Below are 20,650 nucleotides of genomic sequence, written 5' to 3' on the forward strand. Positions count from 1 at the left end.
ACAGGAAAGAAAGTATCGAAGTGATACCATTAATTTTGTTAATAGCAATTTCCAAAACACACTTCTATTACTCCAGTGTTTCTTTATTGAATTCTCTCTTGAATTTCATCTTAAAATAAAAACTGAAAATGTCAATTAGAATTAACACACATTCTGAGAATTTTTCACTTTAGATCAAGCCCTTTTTAAATATAATTACTACTTCAATGAGCACTGAGCATACAAAACAATGTTTATCAGCGGATTCATTTAATAATTTAATAATTATTTAATAACTTAATAATTCCTTTTCCTTTATCTTAAAGAATGCAGCTTCCTCAATCAAATGTAAACTTTATTTTGCTATAACATCACGAAGTGACACTGGTAACTGAGAGGGAGAAAACATGACCCTAAAATGTGCTACTTTAGTATGTAAGTTATTTAGAGCTAAAGGTGATGAAGACCCTGCAAATTCAAGAAAAACTTCCCTTAACTACCTAAAATTATTCAGATAGGGGGCCTGGCCCAGAAGGAAAGCTATTACCACAGGGAAGTTTTAATCTGAATGAGCCATCTGTATGACAAGGCAAACATCTAACTGCCACACATCTACTCTTCTTAACATACTGTGAATTACTCTCTTCCCTCTGAAGCCCTGGGCCTATATTCCATTACTTAGGTCAGGGTGGCATACAAGCCAACTGCCTGACTTGTTCCTGGGACTCATATTCTTATGAGGCGCCCACAGAAATCTAATTAAAATTGTTTGCCTCCTGTTAATCTGTCTTATGTCGATTTAATTAATAGACTAAAGCCTAAAGAACCTAGGATAGAGGAAAAATTCTTTCCTTCCCCCATAAAACCTTTTCTAAAATTAAATCTCTATCTTTTTATCAAAAGGAGAAAATTACTTTTTAGACTTTACTTACTGAAAATGTGAAGCAGAAAATGAAAAATAAAGAATTTACACAATTTCATTGCTTCATACTTTTAAGGACTAAAATATCTTTGTATAAAACTATTTCTGCTATATTTATATACCAACAAACTATACTTTCATCCCAATTATTTTTAAAAGGAGTAGCAATTTCCTTTTAAATAGTTTCAAAGAACTATAAAATTCTTATTTAACTATAGAAAGGATGAGACCCTTTCATCATATAAATTAAAATGTGAAATTTACTTGCAAATCTACAATCAGTTATTTCAATATTAACATACAACGAAACTGCCTTCATCAACTTCATTTTGGCAACACAAAGATGAGCTTTCTGATGTTCTATAAACAATAGGTTTGTCTATAGGATAGTCAGAAGTTCACCTAAAATTCGACCTATATATCAATATGGAATGGAAATCAAGGAACGGTCTTAAATAGGAAGGAAAAAACTGCAATGTCTCTTAAGCAGCAGGAGCATCTTCCCAATTGAGTTTCAAGACATGCACCATATTCCATTCACCCTCCTGTTTCCAGGGCCCTGAAAATAACAAGAGAAATAAATTAGTAACTTAATTCTCTATTGCCTTCACGCAAATAGTAAGAAAAAACTTAGATTTACAAAATCATGTAAATCAAGGTCAGGTGAGAGTTTAAAGTGCTAAATACATAAGATTTAAGATTAATTATATTCCTTCTTTCTGAAGGTCACTTTAGTTCATAATAAAAGAAAAGACATGAAAAAGTGGCAGGCTATTTAGGGTTGGCCTCAATTAAAATTTCACCTTCTTATAGTTTTTATTTCCTTTGGATTTTAATCCTCATCAGATTCCTGATTCTTAATCTCAGCATTTACTAAGTATTATGAACTTTTTTTGTGTGTAATAAGTAATACACAATTTAAAATGCAAACAATCTATAAACAAGAATAAGTTTTTACAGTTTTGGAAAACAGTTCAGCATTTCCTCAAAAAGTTAAACCTATAAACTTGCAATTCTAATCCTAGGTATTTACCCAGAGAATTGAAAACATATGTCTACACAAAAACTTATACACTAAAGTACATAACAACATTATTCACAATAAAAGTGAAAACTGAAAAGGGGAAACAACTCAAATCTCAGATCAACTGATGAGCAGATAAGGTGTGATATATCCATACAATGGAATACTAGCCAGCCATAAAAAGGAAGGATGTACTGACACATGCTACAACATAGATGACCCTAAGACCATGTTAAGGGAAAGAAGCCAGGCACAAAGATTCCATTTAAAGGAAATGTCCAGAGTTGACAAATCAAGAGACAAAAAGTAGATTAGTGTTAGCCAGGGACTAGAGAAAAGAGAAGATACTGGGAGTTCAGAAATGAAGAGTAACTGTCCATGCGTATGGGCTTTGTTTTTAGGGTAATGAAAATATTCTGAATTTGTTAGTGGTGAAGGTTGTACAAACTTGTCACTATGTTAATAAAAGCCACTGAATTTCATGGTATGTAAATTCTGTATCAATAAAAATTAAGAATAAGTTTTCAATCACCCTAGACATCTAGTCTCCTTTCTCAAAGACCAACACTTTCAATGATTTATGTCCTTTTAGAAGTTTTTAAGGCATATAATTAGCATACAGCCATGTGTGATAACCCCTCTTTTTTTTCAAACAGACAAGGCAGCATTCTACTCCTCCTCTTCTGTCTTCACCCCTTCAAACCCCAGCTTAGAGATTTACTATCTCACCTACAGATAGACCTCATTCTTTTTAAAGATGCATTCTTTAACATAGAGGAACCAATGCATTAGGCACCAGCCGTCTATTGGAAAGCACTTGGGTTTTTTCTAGTCTACAGCTATTTCAAACAATGCTGCAATGAACATATTTTTTAAACAGATCTTTACATACATGGGTGTATCTATAAGATAAATTCTAAGAAGTGAAATTGCTAAGTCAAAGAATGTGTGCATTTATAATTTTTATTTTGTCAAACTATCCTCCAAAGATGTTGCACAAATGTACACTTTTTCCAGTGGTAAACAAAATACCTTACCAGTGTTATACACCAGCTTTTGATACTTGCCAATCTGATAGAAGAAAAACAGTATCTTACATTAACTGTAAGTAAAGATATCTTTGTGTTTGTATTTGTCTGTGAACTATTTGAAATCCTTTATCTGTTTTCCTATTGTTAGTCTTTAATAAGCTTTCAAAATAGAAAAGTAAACTAATTTCTGTATTAAAAAAGAGAATTTTTATTTAGATTAAAGGACTTCTAATGAATTTGTCTGTATCCATGCTCTCTTCTATTGGCTCTGTGATCTTCTAGAGTTCAGTATTCAAATCTTCATTTGGGTTAATTCTGGTAATTTATTAATGTTATATGTAATTAACAAATATCAGTTAATTGATTTGTGTGTGGGTGATGGGAAAGATGAGAGATGTGTTAGAAAGGGGAAATACAACTGAAAGCTATGTATGGGTAAAGTAGTATCTTTGAACAGTACAACCTATACTAGGTAAGAAGCAAATAAGACAAAACCTGGTCTTTAATATTTGCCCATTATTCCATAGGCTCCATCTATGGAATAGTTTGGTTGGTCTTCACTATAAGGTGTGGTAAAAATGGGTATGTAAAAGTCTGTATATGCTAGTGGACCTGGCAGAGAAAAGAGGCAGTGGCCAGTTAACATCATATTCTGCAGCATGCTTGTAAGATTTTCCCAAGATAATTTGTTCTAAGTGGTCTACATTATAAATGCCCACCAGTGTTTCCACGTAGGAGTCTTATCCTGCTGCTTGTTTGGAGCCGGCAGCAGGGGGCACAAGACTGTCCAGCTGTTGGCGATGTCCTGTATTAATCAACCACTCATAAAACTTATTCTCCACAAGTACCTGGAACTGCTTCCTTTGATCCCTAAAAGCGCCATCAAGAGCAAAAAGAATGTAAGAACACTAATTCATGTTCATTTTACTCCAGGTGATTATAAAGTACTTTAATGGGATAGACATTAAAATTATTTCTAGTTCTCCATTTATTCCCACCAGATAACTGCTCTGTTCAGTTCTTGACATTGTAACACTGCCACCCCTCCCACCCCAAAGAAAAAAAAGATTGGTCAGATGCACCATAAAAGTATTCTGCCCAGTCCTCAGCTCCTATCCAAACACTGCTAATTCTTCCAGGTCCAACACAAATTCTACTTCCTCTATAAATCATCCCTGACCACCCACACTGATGTTTTCTGAACCTCTATAAACCGTATAGCATGTCCCTGGGTTCTAGAGTTCAAAGACCAGTACCCTTGAGATAAAATATTGTGGTGAATGTAATAAACCGCAACCATCTACTATCATAAGCATGTAATCTAGAAATAAGATATTTTAGCACCCCAAGTTTAGGAAGGATATAATTTCAGAGTAAAAAAACAACATTTTAAGCGGACTAAATTTAGCTTTGTTTTACAACACTGTGCTTATTTTTCACATTTTACCATGGATTAGGGAAAACTTGGACAAGAACTAGCATTAGTCCATGGAGCAACATTAGGAATCCGCCCTCGGAGAGTCTGTGTGTGGTATGGAGGAGTCAGGAAATCCGTATTTTGAACAAGCCTCTTGGAAGACTGTTGCACAACCAAAGTTGAGAACCAATGATAGTTTTTTAGAGAATTAAAGTTTAGAGAATTTAAAACTAAATTCTTTTAGAGAATTAAAGTTTAGAGAACTAAAAACTAAAACCAATTCATGTAAGTATTGGATCATGTGGCATGTTCTACATATGATCTTTCATACACATAAGTTATCTATCAACTAAAGCTTCTGAAAAGAAGGGAGTCTAATTCTTAAATATCCACTTGCTCCCATCCCCCAACCAAACAGCCTGGAATACTGACCTTAACAAAAGACACATTACATCTTTTTTGTTACTTTAGTACAGCTGTACACGTGTACAGATTAATTTGTTTTCTCATGGAGTTTTATATAAGACAAATTCTTCTCTAGAAAACACTCACTTTGTCAAACGAGCCTCCTTCACAGTTTTCTGCCAGATTTGTATCTTCTGTTCTCTTTGACCCAGTGCTTTCTGATATGCAGACGGAAGACCCCCAGGTATCTCTGTTGTGTCCCCTTCCATTTCAAAGGGGATAATAAATACATAGAATTCACAAGGTGGTAAGAGTCGGAAGACACTTGTGTCGCAGTTCTCTCTGCACACAATCATTGGATTATCCCAATAGTTAGGCACCGTAGCAAGGCCAGTCCTGGCCATGTGATCCTCCAGCATTGGATAATGAGTATGAAAAGGGGCAAAAGTTACTGCCTGGTTTCCAGAGAGAATTAGGGGGCGTGTAGGCGTCAGAATGTGAAAGATGCAGCCTGTTGTAGAAGAGATGGACAAACGATGGCAAATAGCAATGACTTTAACACTGTCACAGCTGTGGAGGTGAAGAGCAGTCTGTACAGGGCCCAAGACGAAGGTACTATTCCTGCATTTCTCGATGGTCACAGATCTGAAAAATGAAAAAATGAGGTAAATTCCTTCAAATGAGAGTAAGAGTAAAAGAACAGCTGACTACAAAATTCTTCTCTGATGGCAAAAAAGGATCAATCCCAGTTCAAAGAAAAGATCAAAACATCAGAACCGTGCTTACCGTAAAGGAGAGAGCAGATATATAAAAGATTCATTGCAACGATGAATTTTCACATGTGCCCCCACCAGAGTATCTGAGCTCTTGGCCAAGGTCTGCTTGTAAACCTGGCTCATCACCACCATGCGGTGCATCCGAGGGGCCACGTGTGTATTACAAGCAATCTTAGCTCTTTTGGTTGTCCCTTCAACTATTTAAGAAAAATAGAAATAAATGAAGTAAGTTTCAATCAAAGAGAAACAAACAACCATATGAGATTACATATGCCTATGTGTTTAAGTGTCTAAAATCAGATACAAGTAAGCTTTGGAAAAATGTTCAATCTGGACATTGGGTAAAGAGGTATTTGCTATACTGTTCTCTGTGTTTTTCTGTATGCTTGCAATATTTCATAATTTTCTGTGATAAAAACTGTTTAAAACTTCTAGTCCATTAAGACTGCCTATAGATCTAAGGTTTTTTTTTTTTTTCACGTGTATCTTTCAAGTAATGTGCCTAAGGTCATGTGGCTAGAGCTGGCCCAACTCAACAACTCAAGTATCTTCTCCAAGTTGCTTTAATTTATCATACCAATCCATAAATAATCTCTTTAAATCACCACAATACTAATTTCAATCCCCTCCTAAGCTACATACCACATCATTCCATGAATTCTATTTGGATTCAGGCCTTTTATCCATACATCATTAGTAACCGAGAGCACAAACTCCTTTCATACACAGTGCCTTGCACAAACTGACACTCAAAAACTCTGTGCAGGGGTTGCCCTCCTTATATAGTCCCACTGTTATGTGATTGGCTTCTAAGACAGTACCTCTCTGAAAGCCAGCCGGACACCCCATAAAGAATACTAGTCAAATACAAAGAGGTCCCATAAGTATGCTATTACTTTTTTTAAAAATTACCAATTCTTAATGCTTCCTTTTATGCATGGCTTTTGTGAATAATTTTCAAATACTAGTGGTAAAAGAAGATACAAATTATTTGTGATCTTATTATCTAGCTCCGCTAGATAGGTTAGATATCCTCTTCTTACTATTGAGGACTACTGTAACAACATTTAAAAACTTGCCTGAGCCTATATTCTTTTATCACCATCAAGAATTATGTAATATCCTATATATTTATGGGACCCTTAGATATCTGGAAGTCTGTGACCTCATACTCGAGCAATAGGTTGATTGGATATAGAATTCATGGATCACAATCTTTTTGCTTTAGAGTCTGTAGATAATGTTCAATCATTGTGTTTTTTAGCATTATAAAAATCTGACACAAAACTGATTTTTTAAAATTACATGGAACCTATATTTTTCTTTATCCCTGAAATTCAGAGATTGTGGAACTATAGTTCATGTTTCTTCCCTTTTTTCATTAATTTTGCCTGGCATTTGTCTCAGTGTAGGCACTTAATCCTCTTTAAACTTATACCTGGGCCCCCAGAAGTCATACAGCTCCTGAACCTATCCTGTTAGCCATCGCCGGACTGTCAGGAATAGGTATCTGATGCAACCAAGGCCAGATATTCCCTACTTTTAACTTGACATTTCCAATTTAGACAAGTCTCATCTGTTTGTGTCTGTGTACCTTAAAAGGATCCCATTTTTACAACAACTCTCTGAGGTTGTAACTGTGGAATGGTCAAACTCAGCTGTGGTGTGGAGAAAACAGGAAGGCTCTCAACAAATGAGCACATGAGAAGGCGAGGGAGAAAGGATCAGAAGAGAGAAAAGCAGAGCAAAGAGACAAATGACTGAAGCTGGAGTTCCATTAATTGTGACCAGAATGACCCGGACTCTGAAATCAACTCTCTCAGACTACTGCTGCCTTGACAAAAAAAGTCATAGACAAAAGAGAGCGGTTCCCTTTTTCTCTCTTATAGTAGCAATATTTTGTAGGTCTATAGAAGATGTATGATTATTAATACACCAGAGAATATTAGGTTCCTTAACTTGTCATTCAATTTAAAATATATTAAAATACTAAAAAAATACCTTGGTGAGCCCAAGCCAATTTCTTTCCAGACTTAAGGCAAGCAGATGTACCAAATGGATTCCCAGTCAAACAGGCTCTCAACCAGGCTTCCAGCTTGTAGAAAGAAAAGGTCTTAGAGATCCGTGAGAAGCCGCTTTCTGCATGCAGTGGTTGCCACAGAGCAAGTTCATGAAGTGGGTATATCTTCCTGGCTCTACTCACTGTACCTTCAATAAGAAAGCTGAGGGCCACAACAGCTTCGCGAGAGACTAGACTATTATGGGTTGAATGAAATGATGCAGTGAGTTGTTCTGGATCTAAAAGTAGCTCAAGGAGATCTGACAGATGATCACAGACAAATGCCTGGTGACTGTAATCATTCCAGTTCTAAAAAATATCAAAATAAAGCACTCTTAATAGAACAGATTTTATAAGACCTGAAAATTGTATATTTTAGTTATTTTGTATTTCTACTTTGCCTCATCTCCTAAAAAAGCATTTAAGGCAACAATATAAACCTTATAATGATTTTTTAGTATTATGTGATAGGCATAAACAGAATCTCTCCCTTCCTTAGCTAGTTCAAAAGTAATATTATAGCTAAACCTTAGTGTGCGCTAACCACAAAGTGTTGTACAAACTTCAACATATTTAATAATCCTAGCAACCATCCTGCAATAGATGCCATTACCATGCCCATTTTACAAATGAGGAAGTGGAGATACAGAAAGGTTAAGAAACCCACCTAAGATCACATGGCTAGTAAGTAAGTTACAGATCTAACATAAAAATAGCCACCGTGGACATTCATTCCATGAAACACGGGTTTTCTTTATTTACCTTCTCTTATTACAGGAGGAGTTTCAAATTCCACTGGATGAAACAATGCAACTACCCTTATAGTAGCTAGATTTAAGAGAAGTTACCACTTTTGGAATAAGCTTTGAGTTGGCAGATGTCTCAGTGACTTGGCTCATTCATTTGACATTTATTTCTTGAATATCTCTTATGTGGTATGAGCAGTGTTAGGTGATAAATTATGCAAACTGAATAGGACATAGTTTTTGTCCTCAAGAACTCAGCGCCTATGTAGTGAAAAGACAATACACGCAACTATTATACAATGAGATAAGAATTACAGCAGAGATCTGTAAAGACATGCTATGAGCCTGAGAGGAATAAGGAACCCCTCTTGGGGGAAAAAAAAATCACAGAGTGCTGTTTAGACAGATTCTTGATTAATGCTGGTAGTTATGCCAACAGACAAGGAAAAAAGGCATTCTAGGCCTAGGGAATAGCATATGCAAAGATCCACAGCAGTAACATTACCTGCTGTGTTCAGAAAACTGGTAGTAGGGGCCAATCATAAAAGGCCTATTAAAACACTAAAGCATCTGTGCTTTATTTTGTGTGCCAGGGACTTTAAAACTGATTTCTAAATAGCTAACCCTTTTTTTCTTTTTAATAGACTCTCACTGGGACACCACAGAACATGTCAAAGCAGAGCGGCCACTCTTCACCTCTTACTGCATCCCCCTCACCCACAGCAGGCTCTGAGGTGGCTCCGTGGAGCACGAGATGAAAACAACAGTGACAATGATAATTACTGATGGGAGTTTTGACAAAAACCAACAGAATCCTTTTGCATTTAGAAAGTCTGGTGTAGTAGGTGGAGGGTAGACTAAAAGCAGGGTGACCAGGTAGGACCTAATTATAGAAATCAAGGCCTCCCTCAAATGTCAGTATGACCTATATAAGAGGAAGAAAAGAAACAGACCTTATTTTTAAAGATTTTATTTTTAAAGTAAACTCTACACCCAATGTGTGGCTTGAACTTACAACTCTGAGCTCAAGAGTGGCACACACCCCTCCCACTGAGCCAGCCACCCAAAGAGGGACAGATTTTTACATCAGAGTTATTTTGAGGCAGAATAAGAAAGACTTGACAGAAAACTAGGTATGGGTGCTAAGAGAATGAGCATTGGTAGCTGGTGGTAATTTTCTCTGGCTTCAGGAATATAAGTCAATTCGAGTAAAGGGAGATTTTACTGTAGGGACACACAGTCATCTCCCAAACTGAAGTATAGGTAGGTCTCATCAGAAGTGCAACTGGAAGGCCATCATAAGCCATCTGGTTCTCTCTCGCCAGCATCTCTACACGTCTGTTCCATTCTTGTCTTTTTCTCTGACTTTCTCAGAGTTTCTAATCCCTCATAACTCCAGGTCACCCATGAATATGGTGGCTATTCTGGTACCAGTGCTACCTGTGCTGCCAGCTCAAGCACCCAGCACAAACTGGTAATTTCTTCAGTTTCTGGGGGCACTGACTGGGCCAGGTCATCCATTCAAAGCAGACCAATTTCAAATACATATCTATGAATGTGTCCATATCTGGTCTAAATCAGTTGTTCAGAGAGGTCATGCTATAGCACAAACTAAGAGTCACCATTTGCTGATGCTTACTGCGCAACAATTCTCACGCTAATGTATTCTAGATTCCCACAACCACTCAGAAATAGGTATTACCATCCTCATTTACAAAAGAGAAGCCAAGACCTAGGAAAGTTAACCAACTTGCCTAAAATCATGGGATATTGAATGTAAGAGCCAATTTGAATGCAGACTACTTTAGTTCAAAACCCCATCTTACATGGTGCCCATTCATGTGGACAGACAATGACTGGCCTCGCTAATACACCTGGACTTGAACATTCTGAATTTCAGGTATAGATGAACACCTACATGAGGAGGGAAACCTAGGATAAAGACAAACTCAGGAGTCATTGTGATATGTGAAATCATGAGAAGAGAAGAATTATGTTTAAAGAATATGTCTAGCAAGAAGATAAAATTGCCCAGGCAGAATCCTGGAGGAATAGTGGCGTGTAGGGGCCAGTGAGAAGCTCATGAAGAAGAGTGAGCAGGAAAAATGAGAAGCACAACCAGAAGGAATCTTATCATGCAACATACAGGTGGATAGGTTTAGTTGAAAAAGGAGATTATAAAAGTACCAAATATCAGAAAAGTTGTTGTTGTTGTTGTTTGCCTCAGAACATTTTTAAAGAACTTGTGTATGGCAGTCATACCAAGATCTATGTTTTTGTTTTTGTTTTTGTTTTAAGATTTTATTTATTTATTTGACAGAGAGAGATCACAAGTAGGCAGAGAGGCAGAGAGAGAGAGAGAGGAGGAGGAAGCAGGCTCCCTGCTGAGCAGAGAGCCCGATGGGAGACTCGATCCCAGGACCCTGAGATCATGACCTGAGCCGAAGGCAGCGGCTTAACCCACTGAGCCACCCAGGCGCCCCACTATGTTTTGCTTAAGATTTTTTTAGAATACTTCCACATAAACAGGTAAAAACATTTCAGTTTTCTTTAGAAAAACAGAAATGACACAATTTCTAAAATCACAATGTGAGGCAGTTAAGTTTAACTTCTAGGTTGTCACATCATATGACATAAATATGTCATCATAGGACACAAGCATGATGAACTTAAGTATATGAAAGCACATCACTTAAACATATAAGAAGGTATTTTTGTAGAAATTTTTTCAGTAGATTTCAACAGACTTTGTAAATACTACATCTTCTCATTTATCCTTAGTCAAATTAGTAGATTCAAATTCATTAAGATTTGCAAAAACGAGAATGCTAATGAGAGTACAGTGAATAATCTATCCCCAAATCATGTGATTTTTGTGTCACTGAAGGAATGAATGAAAAGCACTTCTCTACTTGGATGAAGATTGCAAATATTTATTTTGTTTTATAATAGGAAAAGAAACGAGAAAGCCAAACAAAATACACCAACAAAGGACTGACTTACATAAGTAATCCCAACATGATTTTTAATGAAGGCAAATCATCTCCTTCATAAATTGTCCCTTTCAAAGAAGAAGACCAAGATTTAAACAGTACCTTATTATGGCAACTGGATTTTTCAGTCAAGTCAGGAGACTGAGATCTGTTTCTGGGACTAGGCCACTCTTCTCCAATCAAAGATGTCCTTAAGGAGACCTTGTTTAACTGCTGTATGTATAAGAAGAGCAGAAACTGTAGGGTGTTCACTGAAAGCTGGCCAAAAAGAAAAAAGATGATGGATACATGTCCTAAACCATATCAGTTCCTAGTCTACAATTAATTAAATACAGCAAATCAAATTCACAACAGTTTGCAAATCCTAAAAAGAATAATGTATAAAAGTGGCTGGCATTTGATATGTATGCTTCTGATACCCAGATATAGGAGTTTCAAAAACAAATTAAACTAGAGTCACTTACCTTCTTGGAAAGCTATGCAGCCTCTATGGCCATAGACATTCTTTCCCCAGAATCGATGAAGAGGAGAGGATGAAGTACATATTTTTTTAAAAGTATAGTATTTCAGAAGTTTAAAATTGCAGTTAAAAAAAAAAAAAGGACAAACTTTAGTCCTTTGAATAAATAAATGGAAGAAAGGAAGAAGGAAATTTGGCTAAAATATGCAGTTTAGTCTAACCGAAGGTTCACAGACTTTTCAAAAAATGTTTAGGATGTTAATGCAAGATCTGAAATTGTATGTAATCTTTGAAATTACGAATTACAAATTATGAAATTGCATTTTGTGGGAGAGGAGGACTCAGGTTTGCATCAAGTTCTTTTTTTTTTTTTTAAAGACTTTATTTATTTGACAGAGAGAGAGATCACAAGTAGGCAGAGAGGCTGGCAGAGAGAGAGGGGGGAAGCAGGCTCCCTGCTGAGCAGAGAGCCTGATGTGGGACTCGATCCCAGGACCCTGAGATCATGACCTGAGCCAAAAGCAGAGGCTTAACCCACTGAGCCACCCAGGCGCCCCTTACATCAAGTTCTTAAGAGTATTTGACTTAAAAAAATACTATTGGTTTGAGAGGTGTTTATAAGTCATTTCTTATTTGAAAAAAGGTATTGAAGCTCAGGATTTGAAGCTCATGATTACCCTCATATATCCATTCCCATACACATATAGGAGACACAAAAATGTAATACATCTGATACTATAGCTCTATTCACTCTGCTTCCCAAACTGGCTAAAACCCGCTATAACTAAGGAATTGAAAAACATGGATTCTCAGGACCACCTAGACCTATTTGATCAACTGTCAATCAGAACCCCATAAATCTACACATTTTTAAAAATGCTACTTTCTTAATTAAATTTCTTTGAGATAATTGTAGATTCACACGCAGTTGTAAGAACTAACAGAGAAATCCCATGTACACTGTATCCAGTTTCCCATCTTGCAAAGCTATAATACAGTAGCACAATCAGGGTGTTGACATTGATGCAGCCAAGTTACAGAACATTTCCATCTACACAAGGATTTCTCATGTTGCCCTTTTATACTTCCTACTTCCCTCCCACCCTCACTCCTTCCTTAATCCCTGACAATCACTTACCTGTTCTCTAGCTCTATAATTTTGTCATTTCAAGTGTTATATAAATGGAATTATACAGTATGTAACCTTCTGGAATTGGCTTTTTTTCACTCAGCAAAATTCCTTGATTTTATACCTACTTCCATTTAACAATTATGTTACATTATCATTATTCATATACCTTCCTCTTCATGAGACTTTAAGATTCTCATCTTTTTCACTTTTACATTCCTAGTAAACAGCATAGAATCTAGCACATAATAAGCACTCAAAAAATCTGTGGAGCTTCTTGAAGGTTTGATTAATCTCTGAATCCAGCATCTAGTACTATACCTCACACACAGTAGGCACTCAACATTTAATTAATGAATAACTATAATGTCCTTCCTCTCGTGGCAAACTTTTCAATTTCCAAACTTTATTTAGATATTACCCAATGTGGCAGAGAGTGGCTAGATACTAACTAAATATTTTTCTAGATACTAACTAAAAAATGTTTCTTCCTGGGCCCATATTTAGATGGTATTTCTCAGCCTCCCTTGAAGTTAGACATGGTATAACTGGGTTACAGTCAATGGAATGTGGGCGGATTGACAAACACCACTTTCAAGTCTCCCAAAAAAGCTCCACGAAGAAATGGAAGTGAAGGACTCTGAGGCCCTAGTGGGCACGGCTGGGGCAAACTGTATTATAATTATTATAATAATGCAATTATTCACTTCCACATCCTCTAGGAGGCTTATACAGCCTGATCCATAGCCATGGGATTTCCCTATCTCCTGTGAAGTAGTTTAGCTGCCCATCTTCCTGATTTTAGACACAGACATATAACAAAGCTTTAGCCAATGGAATGAAACTAGTTATAGTTTATGTTCCATCAGAGAAAAAGTTTTAAGAGGAATCATGAGTTTTCTCCTGCTCTGCTGCTCTTCTCTTCTGTCACAGAATAGGCATTAACTATACAGAATATGTTTCTTCAGCCTGGGTTCCCAAATGAGTAGACACACAAGGCCAAGCCATAACCATTAGCCCTAGCTAAAGTGCAGACTGCATGTAAAATAAGCAAGAAACAAACCTTTGTTACTGTAGGCCATTAGAATGTCATTTTTGTTTGTTTTTAACTGTTTAATTGTTTTGTTTGTTTTGCTAATGTTATTAGCAAAGCTAATAACATTGTGGCTCCAGAAGATAGAAGATGACTACATCCCTGAGTCATTGCTTGGACAACAGCAGCCTAGAGATTCATCCAACCAGATGCCCCGTGTTACACTGCTGCATGAATGAGAAAAAACTGTTACTGTGCTAAGCCACTGAAATGGCAGGATTGCCTGTTACTGTAATGAGCCTACTCTGATTAATATACTTTCTCTGTGAAGTCTTTCCCCATCACCAGAACTAACCATTCTCTTCCCTATCCTACTTCTGTACTCTATGCACACTCTGGCTATTACACACTCCACACTATCAAATAGCACTTGTTTTACACACCAGCTTCCCCTGCTAGTCTAAGAGCTCAATGAGGGCAGAGATGCTGTTCCAGTCATCTTTGAATCCCAGCACATAGGAGATCCTCACTGAAAATTAGTCAGGTTCTCTAACTGTAACATATCAATGATTCATAGCCACTCACTCACCTTAAAATATTTTTAAAGTCAGTGAAAGCATTTCCCTCAACTACAGGGTTTTTGTAACATTAGTACTTTGGAAGTAGGTGAGTAGTGATTATTAAGGGTTAATTCATTAAATACTGCCCAACTGAAACAGTTAAAAAAAATGGCACTTTGGGATCACAATAGCCATTAACCTAAAACCACACACTGCACAGCTAGTACAAAAATTAAAGATAGTTTATTTCTCAAAATAATTAAACACACATACACATACATATAAATCCATACCTTATTTCTTTGTTTTTCAATTTCATCCTCAGACATACAGTTTGACAGAATCTCAGACCATTCCAGGCGCTCCTCTGGTGTCTTTACCGCAAGACTATCAAATATTTCAAAGTAAAGCCAGGCCAGATCCTTAGCCAACTGCAGCTTCCCACATGCAATGTGCCTCCATGTGGACCAGTATAGGCGTGGGTAAGCTCCTTCTGTGGCTCGGGTTCGCACATAGGTGGATATCTTCCTGAGATAGTGAAGACTGAATTTGGATGGAGGGGGAACCTGCAAGGCACCCACTATAAAGGGTTCTGCTTTCACCCAGAGGTGAACTCCGGACTGATCCATATTATCTCAAAGGACATCTGTGTGATAAGGCTTCTTGGCATACCTGGGAAACAAAAGTTTTTCACACACTGATTTGAAACAAAACTCATTTATATATTTTCTTGTTGTTGCTTTTTCCATTTACACGTCTTCTTTAAGATGATCCCCTTCCTTCACTGTTTAAAGATGTATTTGTCAATTTATAAAGAAGATCCGGGGAATCTGGGTGGCTCAGAGTGTTAAGCCTTTGCTTTCAGCTTAAATCATGATCTCAAGGTTCTGGGATCGAGCCCTGCATTGGGCTCTCTGGTCAGCAGGGAGCCTGTTCCCTCCCCTCTCTCTGCCTGCCTGCTTGTGATCTCTCTCTCTCTCTCTCTCTCTCAAATAAATAAATAAAATATTTACCAAAAAAAAAAAGAAGATCCAGTTTATCAACCATGTGCAGAATAAATTTTTGGTCAGATGTTACTACAACCGATTTGAATAAGAAAACTTCTGTGATAAAACAAAATTCTTACTTGAATGGTTAGAAGTGGTTGTTTTGGGAGTGTGTAAAAATGCATGAAGTAGGAGTTGGAATCCTACTCAGGAAAGGAAGAAAAGAAGAAATGGGAGAATCATCTCTTCACAGGAAATCTTTGCCTACCCTGAGGGGCAATGCTAGTCAAAATAAGGGGAATAAAATTTCAGAGTCAAATCACTTACACATAGCAGATGGTGGGTTAAAGATGTGGACCTGTTAGCTGACATTTAGTTCAAAATGAAGCACTAACGTGACGTGGCAGACGAATGCTCCCACAAATGCCGACTGCAGAAAGAGATATCTTTATTCTCTGTAACAGTGAAGCTGCTCTGGCATATTCTTTGTGCTTAGTTCAGGTGCAGTGCTTTCAGATTTTGTTTGTTGTTTCTTTGTTATAACAACAATACATAATTTTTATGGAATACTTATATCTAAAAACAGAAGTGGGGAAATCATCCACTGTTCCACCATCAAAGGGAAACTAGTTAATACTCTGTTGTACTTCCTTTCCATCTTTTTTTCTACACAAATTGGATGTTAGTTTTTGAATTTTCAAACTTGTGATAAAAGCATATATATAATTCTGTTATTTTAAAAGCTTCACAGCACTCTACATAAAGGTACCCTAGTTTATTCACCTGTTCTCCTATTTTTGGACACTAAGTAGGTTTAAAACAAGATAGGCAAGATACTAATCATTGTTGAAGTGGGGTAATGAGCACATGATGGCTTTCTACTTCCATTCATGTTAAAATTTTCCACTGTAGAAAATTTAAATGTAGGTGAAAGGTGATGGGGATTAAGAAGTATAAAATTCCAGTTATAAAACAATTAAGTCACAGGGAAGAAAAGTTCAGTATAGCGAATATAACCAATAATATTGTAGTAACTTTGTATGGTAACAGATGGCAACTACGCTTACTGAGTGTGTTGTGTTGTTTGGTTTAAGTAGGCTCCACACCCAGTGTGAAGCCCAACACAGAGCCTGAACTCACAACTGAGATCAAGACCTGAACTGAGACCAAGTCCAAGGCTTAACCAACTGCTCCACCCAGGTGCCCCAGTGGTATTTTGTAATGTATATAATTGTCAAATTACTATGTTATACAACTGAAACTAATATAATGTATGTCAACTATACTTCAATTTAAATAATAAAACAAAATTTAAATGCTTCACAATGATAAATAATGCTATAATTACCATCTTTCTGCAAATTTTCTGCCCTATGATTATTTCCAAGAAAATTTTCAGATATGCATTGGTTAAATGAAGTAAGTTACATTTCTAAAGTTCTTGGCATATTTCCATTGCTTTGCAAGATGACTGTATCAAACTGCACCATCACTTGACCAAGGTACCATCAAGGACCACTTGACCAATGAGCACCCCTCGGCATTAAGTAACATCACTTAAAAAACCTTCTTTATATGACTGATGGAAAATGTTTTATTGCTATTATTATACTTTCCATTTCATTCCAAGAACGTCATGCTTCTTTGGGGAATTACCTGGTCAAAAAATAACTGACATCAACCAGATGCTTTCTATGTTCAAGGTGGCAGGCTAAATACTTTTCGTTCTGCACCTCCTTTTGCCCTCAACCACCTAGAGATAATATGGTTGTCCCCACTTCCAGATAAGCACACTGGGGCTTGAAGAAGTTAAGGGACTTACCCGAAGTCACATACTTAGGTTGGCACCACCCTGGATTAGAACTCGTCTGTCTGACTTGAGAACCGTGTTACTTACAAACGTACTTTAGGAACCCAGTTTCGGGAAAAATCTCCAGAAAATGGGAATGGATCCAGAAGAGGATTACCAGAACGAGTGGCTTTGGACGTGAGGCCACATAGGGCCAGGTAAAAGAACGTGAGAGCACGAAGCGCAAAAGAAGGGTGTGAGAGGGTAAACGGTAACTGTCTCGGCACACGGGAATGGCTTAGCGCTGCTCTGAGGAAAAGAGATGAAAGTTACGTGGGGAAGATAAGATCTTAGTTCGCTCCAAAATAAAAGAGGCTGCGAGATCCTGAAATCCTGTTCCTGAAGTGCGCAGCCCAAAGCCAGATCCTGGGGAATGAATTCTGAAACTCGAGAGGGCTAAATTCCTAAACATGAGCTCTTTCCCTCTCAAAAGCAGCCCCTGGGAGCGCTGGGGTGGGGGTTTTCAGGCGGTGAGATGGGCGTCAGACCCACAGCCGTCCCCCCGGAGCTTCGCCGCCACCTCCGACGCTGTCCCGGTCCGGGCCGCGCGAGCTGCCCGGCTGGACTCTGGGAACCGGGAAGCCCCAGCTGGCAAACTCCGTAGCGAACCCGAGACCTGACGATCCAAAAAAAGCCTCCCCAACCAGTCCTCGGTCCCAGGTGCCCGCCCGCGCGCGGTTACCTGCGAAGGCAGGGCCGCTCCGCCGCACCCTCCGCGCGTCGCCGCGCCCCGCTCGCCCGGCCCGCCCCTCGCCAGCCGTCTCCCCTACTGCGCAAGCGCCAGGCCAAGCACCACCGAGAACTGGAGGTTAATATTACTAGAGCGGCCTCCCGCTTCTCCCCGGGACTGAGAACTAGCTCAGCTGAGGCCAAGAGTCCTCGGCGCTGGGACCTGGAGCCGGAACCGGCCGCTTCTGGTATCGCGCCTTTCAGTCCCGAGAAATAGGAAGTTTTCTATTGCTCTGCGCATCCATAGTCAGCCAATAGCTGCTGGTAAGGTCGGCACGCTTTGATCAGTAATGTAATGACAATGACAGTTTACATTTATAGCGTTCACTGCGGGCCGGCCCTGTGTAAAGCAAAGCACCTTTGTTTGTATTATCTCAGTCTTCCCAAGAGCCCTTTAAGTTGAGTACGTTTGTTTTTACCGACAGCTAAACTAGGGCGTAGAGAGGTGGAAGTAACACACCCCTAGGATAGCAGCCAGGATAGAAACCCCTGCGGTCTGAAGCGAGAGCCCCGGGCATTATCAGCTCCTTAACAAAAGAGCCCGCAGGCTAGCTTTCTTAGCTCTCCCACCACATTACAACTGTCGTGAAACCTTTTTGGATTCCACCCTGCAGAAGACACCACTCCTTTCTCGAAGTCTCCACTTAATGAATTTTGGCCATTTCCTGGTTTCTTAGTTCGTTTATGGCTTGTATAGGTGTGGCAGGTGCAAAGGTAAATATGACCATAAAATGCAATTTGTTTCCTCTTTTAGGTGGCCTCTCTCCTCCAGTAGGCATCTTCCTGAAAGCAGTAGCCTTGTCGTCCCCCTTACCTCTGTATGAGCCAAGGGTAGATAGGGCCTTTGGATTCAAGCAGATCTGGGTGAGAATTCAAACTGCACCACTAAATAGTTCAGTGACCCTGAACAGATTCTGTCCCCTCTCTACGCCTTTGTTTTTTGCAACAGGAATTATTATTGAGCACAACTGTGGGTCTGGCACAGTGCGAGCCACTAGGGTCACAGCAGTGAACAAAACAGATAAGATCCTTGCTTTCTTGGAGTGCATATTTTAATAAGGGGAATAGATAATACATATTAAGGAAAAATTGGACAGTTTCGTAATGTAATAAACGCTATAAGTTTGGAAGGGGGAGGAGGGGACGAATGCCAAGTTTGATCTGAGGACTGAAGTATAAGAAGCCAGCATAGGAAGATCACAGTTGAAACAACTTTTACTCTGTGGCAGGCTCCGTTCTAAGATGCTGTCCTATTCAGGTGTGAACAGTTTAGATTATGCTCTCTTGAAACTGGCCTAAGGTTGTGTGAGTGTGGGCAGTAAGGATGGAAACAATAGGATGGTGTAAGAATAAGGGACTCAGCAGTGGCCGTTTTTCATTGGTCAGGGAAGTCTTCTCTGAAGTAGTGACATTTCAACTGATCTGAGTGTAAAAAGGAGTCACTCATAGGGAAGAGTGCTTCAGGCAGAGAGAACAGCTAGAACAAAGGCCTTAGGAATGAGTTTGGTGTATTCAAAAAAGAAATAAAAAAACTAGGCTTGCTGGAACATGATAAGGAGTATACTAGGTGAGGGCACAGATCATAGTGGGCTTAAATTTTTTTCCCCCCAGCTTTATTAAGACACAGAGTTTTATAAGCCTGCATAAAGAGTTGGGGTGTTAAGTGCAATGAAAAGCCATTCGAGGGTTTTGAGCAGGGGAATGACATGATCTAACATGCTTGCAAAAAATCACGGGGTTGGGGGTCAGGAGTTAATAAGAGATTAAAATATTAAGAACGGAAGCAGGGGATCACTTGGGATGTCTTGCTAGGATCATGAGACTTGGCGCAGAGATGTAGTGGAGATGAACAGTAGTGGAGAGATTCAAGATATAGTTTAAAGGCAAAGATTTGGATAGGGACTACAGGGGCGGAATCAAGGGAGACACCTAGAATTTTGTCATGAACAAGGAGGTGGGGAGAATCAAAGAGTTCTCCTAAGTGTGATAATAGTTACTCATTGCGGGCTTAGTGTGCCAGACGCTGTGCTAGACAGTTTACAGCTTTCCTCCCATTAAAATTTCACAACACTGCCAGTAAAATGTTTCGCGTCAGGTTTGTAAATAAAGCTTAGGCTAGAGTGGGGGGCAAGGGAAGGGGCATGTTCTCACCGCTAAGTGATGGAAGCTGAATCCGAATCCAAACCTGTCCGCGTCCACGGCCTCTTCTCAGTGAAACCGAGGTAATTTTCTTCCGGGCTTGTTCCAAGAGGGTAAAATAAGATCTCAAGCAACGCGTTCGCCCTCACGGTTGGCTTAGAGTAATTGTCTCCGCCCATTTCTCCTGTGTCCCTCCGCTCCCGCATCCAGCGTAAAGTTCAATATGAATGAAATTCCCAGACTTGTCACAAGATAAATCGTCCCTCCCTTAATAGGTCGGTACTGGAAGCGGGGCCTTGTGATTGGTGGAGAGTCCGAGGTGGAGGGCGGGGGGGAATTCATGTACCTTGGGTGCCGGGTCTTGGTCCCGGTTGCCCCCTACCGCCTTTTTACGTAATTTTCTACGACTCGCG

The 20,650-nt window shown here is 38.9% G+C and overlaps 1 protein-coding gene across 4 annotated transcripts; it reads right to left on the reverse strand.

Moving 5' to 3' along the window:
* Positions 1-65: 65 nt before the first annotated feature.
* Positions 66-20,644, reverse strand: TBCCD1 (TBCC domain containing 1). 4 transcript variants are annotated; one of them, XM_082693889.1, is made up of 8 exons: positions 20,250-20,644; positions 14,828-15,206; positions 11,455-11,610; positions 7,556-7,922; positions 5,565-5,751; positions 4,926-5,423; positions 3,676-3,826; positions 66-1,460 (listed from the first exon to the last, which is right to left on the reverse strand). In XM_082693889.1, exons 2-7 carry the CDS (start codon positions 15,161-15,163, stop codon positions 3,697-3,699), a joined length of 1,674 nt encoding a protein of 557 aa, XP_082550015.1. In that variant the 5' UTR covers positions 15,164-15,206; positions 20,250-20,644; the 3' UTR covers positions 66-1,460; positions 3,676-3,696. The 4 variants fall into 4 exon arrangements, with proteins under 4 accessions (XP_082550015.1, XP_082550014.1, XP_082550017.1 ...); XM_082693888.1 differs by lacking the exon at positions 20,250-20,644 and adding an exon at positions 18,052-18,140; XM_082693891.1 differs by lacking the exon at positions 3,676-3,826 and having other exon boundaries at positions 20,250-20,623.
* Positions 20,645-20,650: the final 6 nt, after the last annotated feature.

This window comes from Mustela nivalis (assembly GCF_964662115.1).
Source record: "Mustela nivalis genome assembly, chromosome: 1".
NCBI lineage: Eukaryota > Metazoa > Chordata > Mammalia > Carnivora > Mustelidae > Mustela > Mustela nivalis.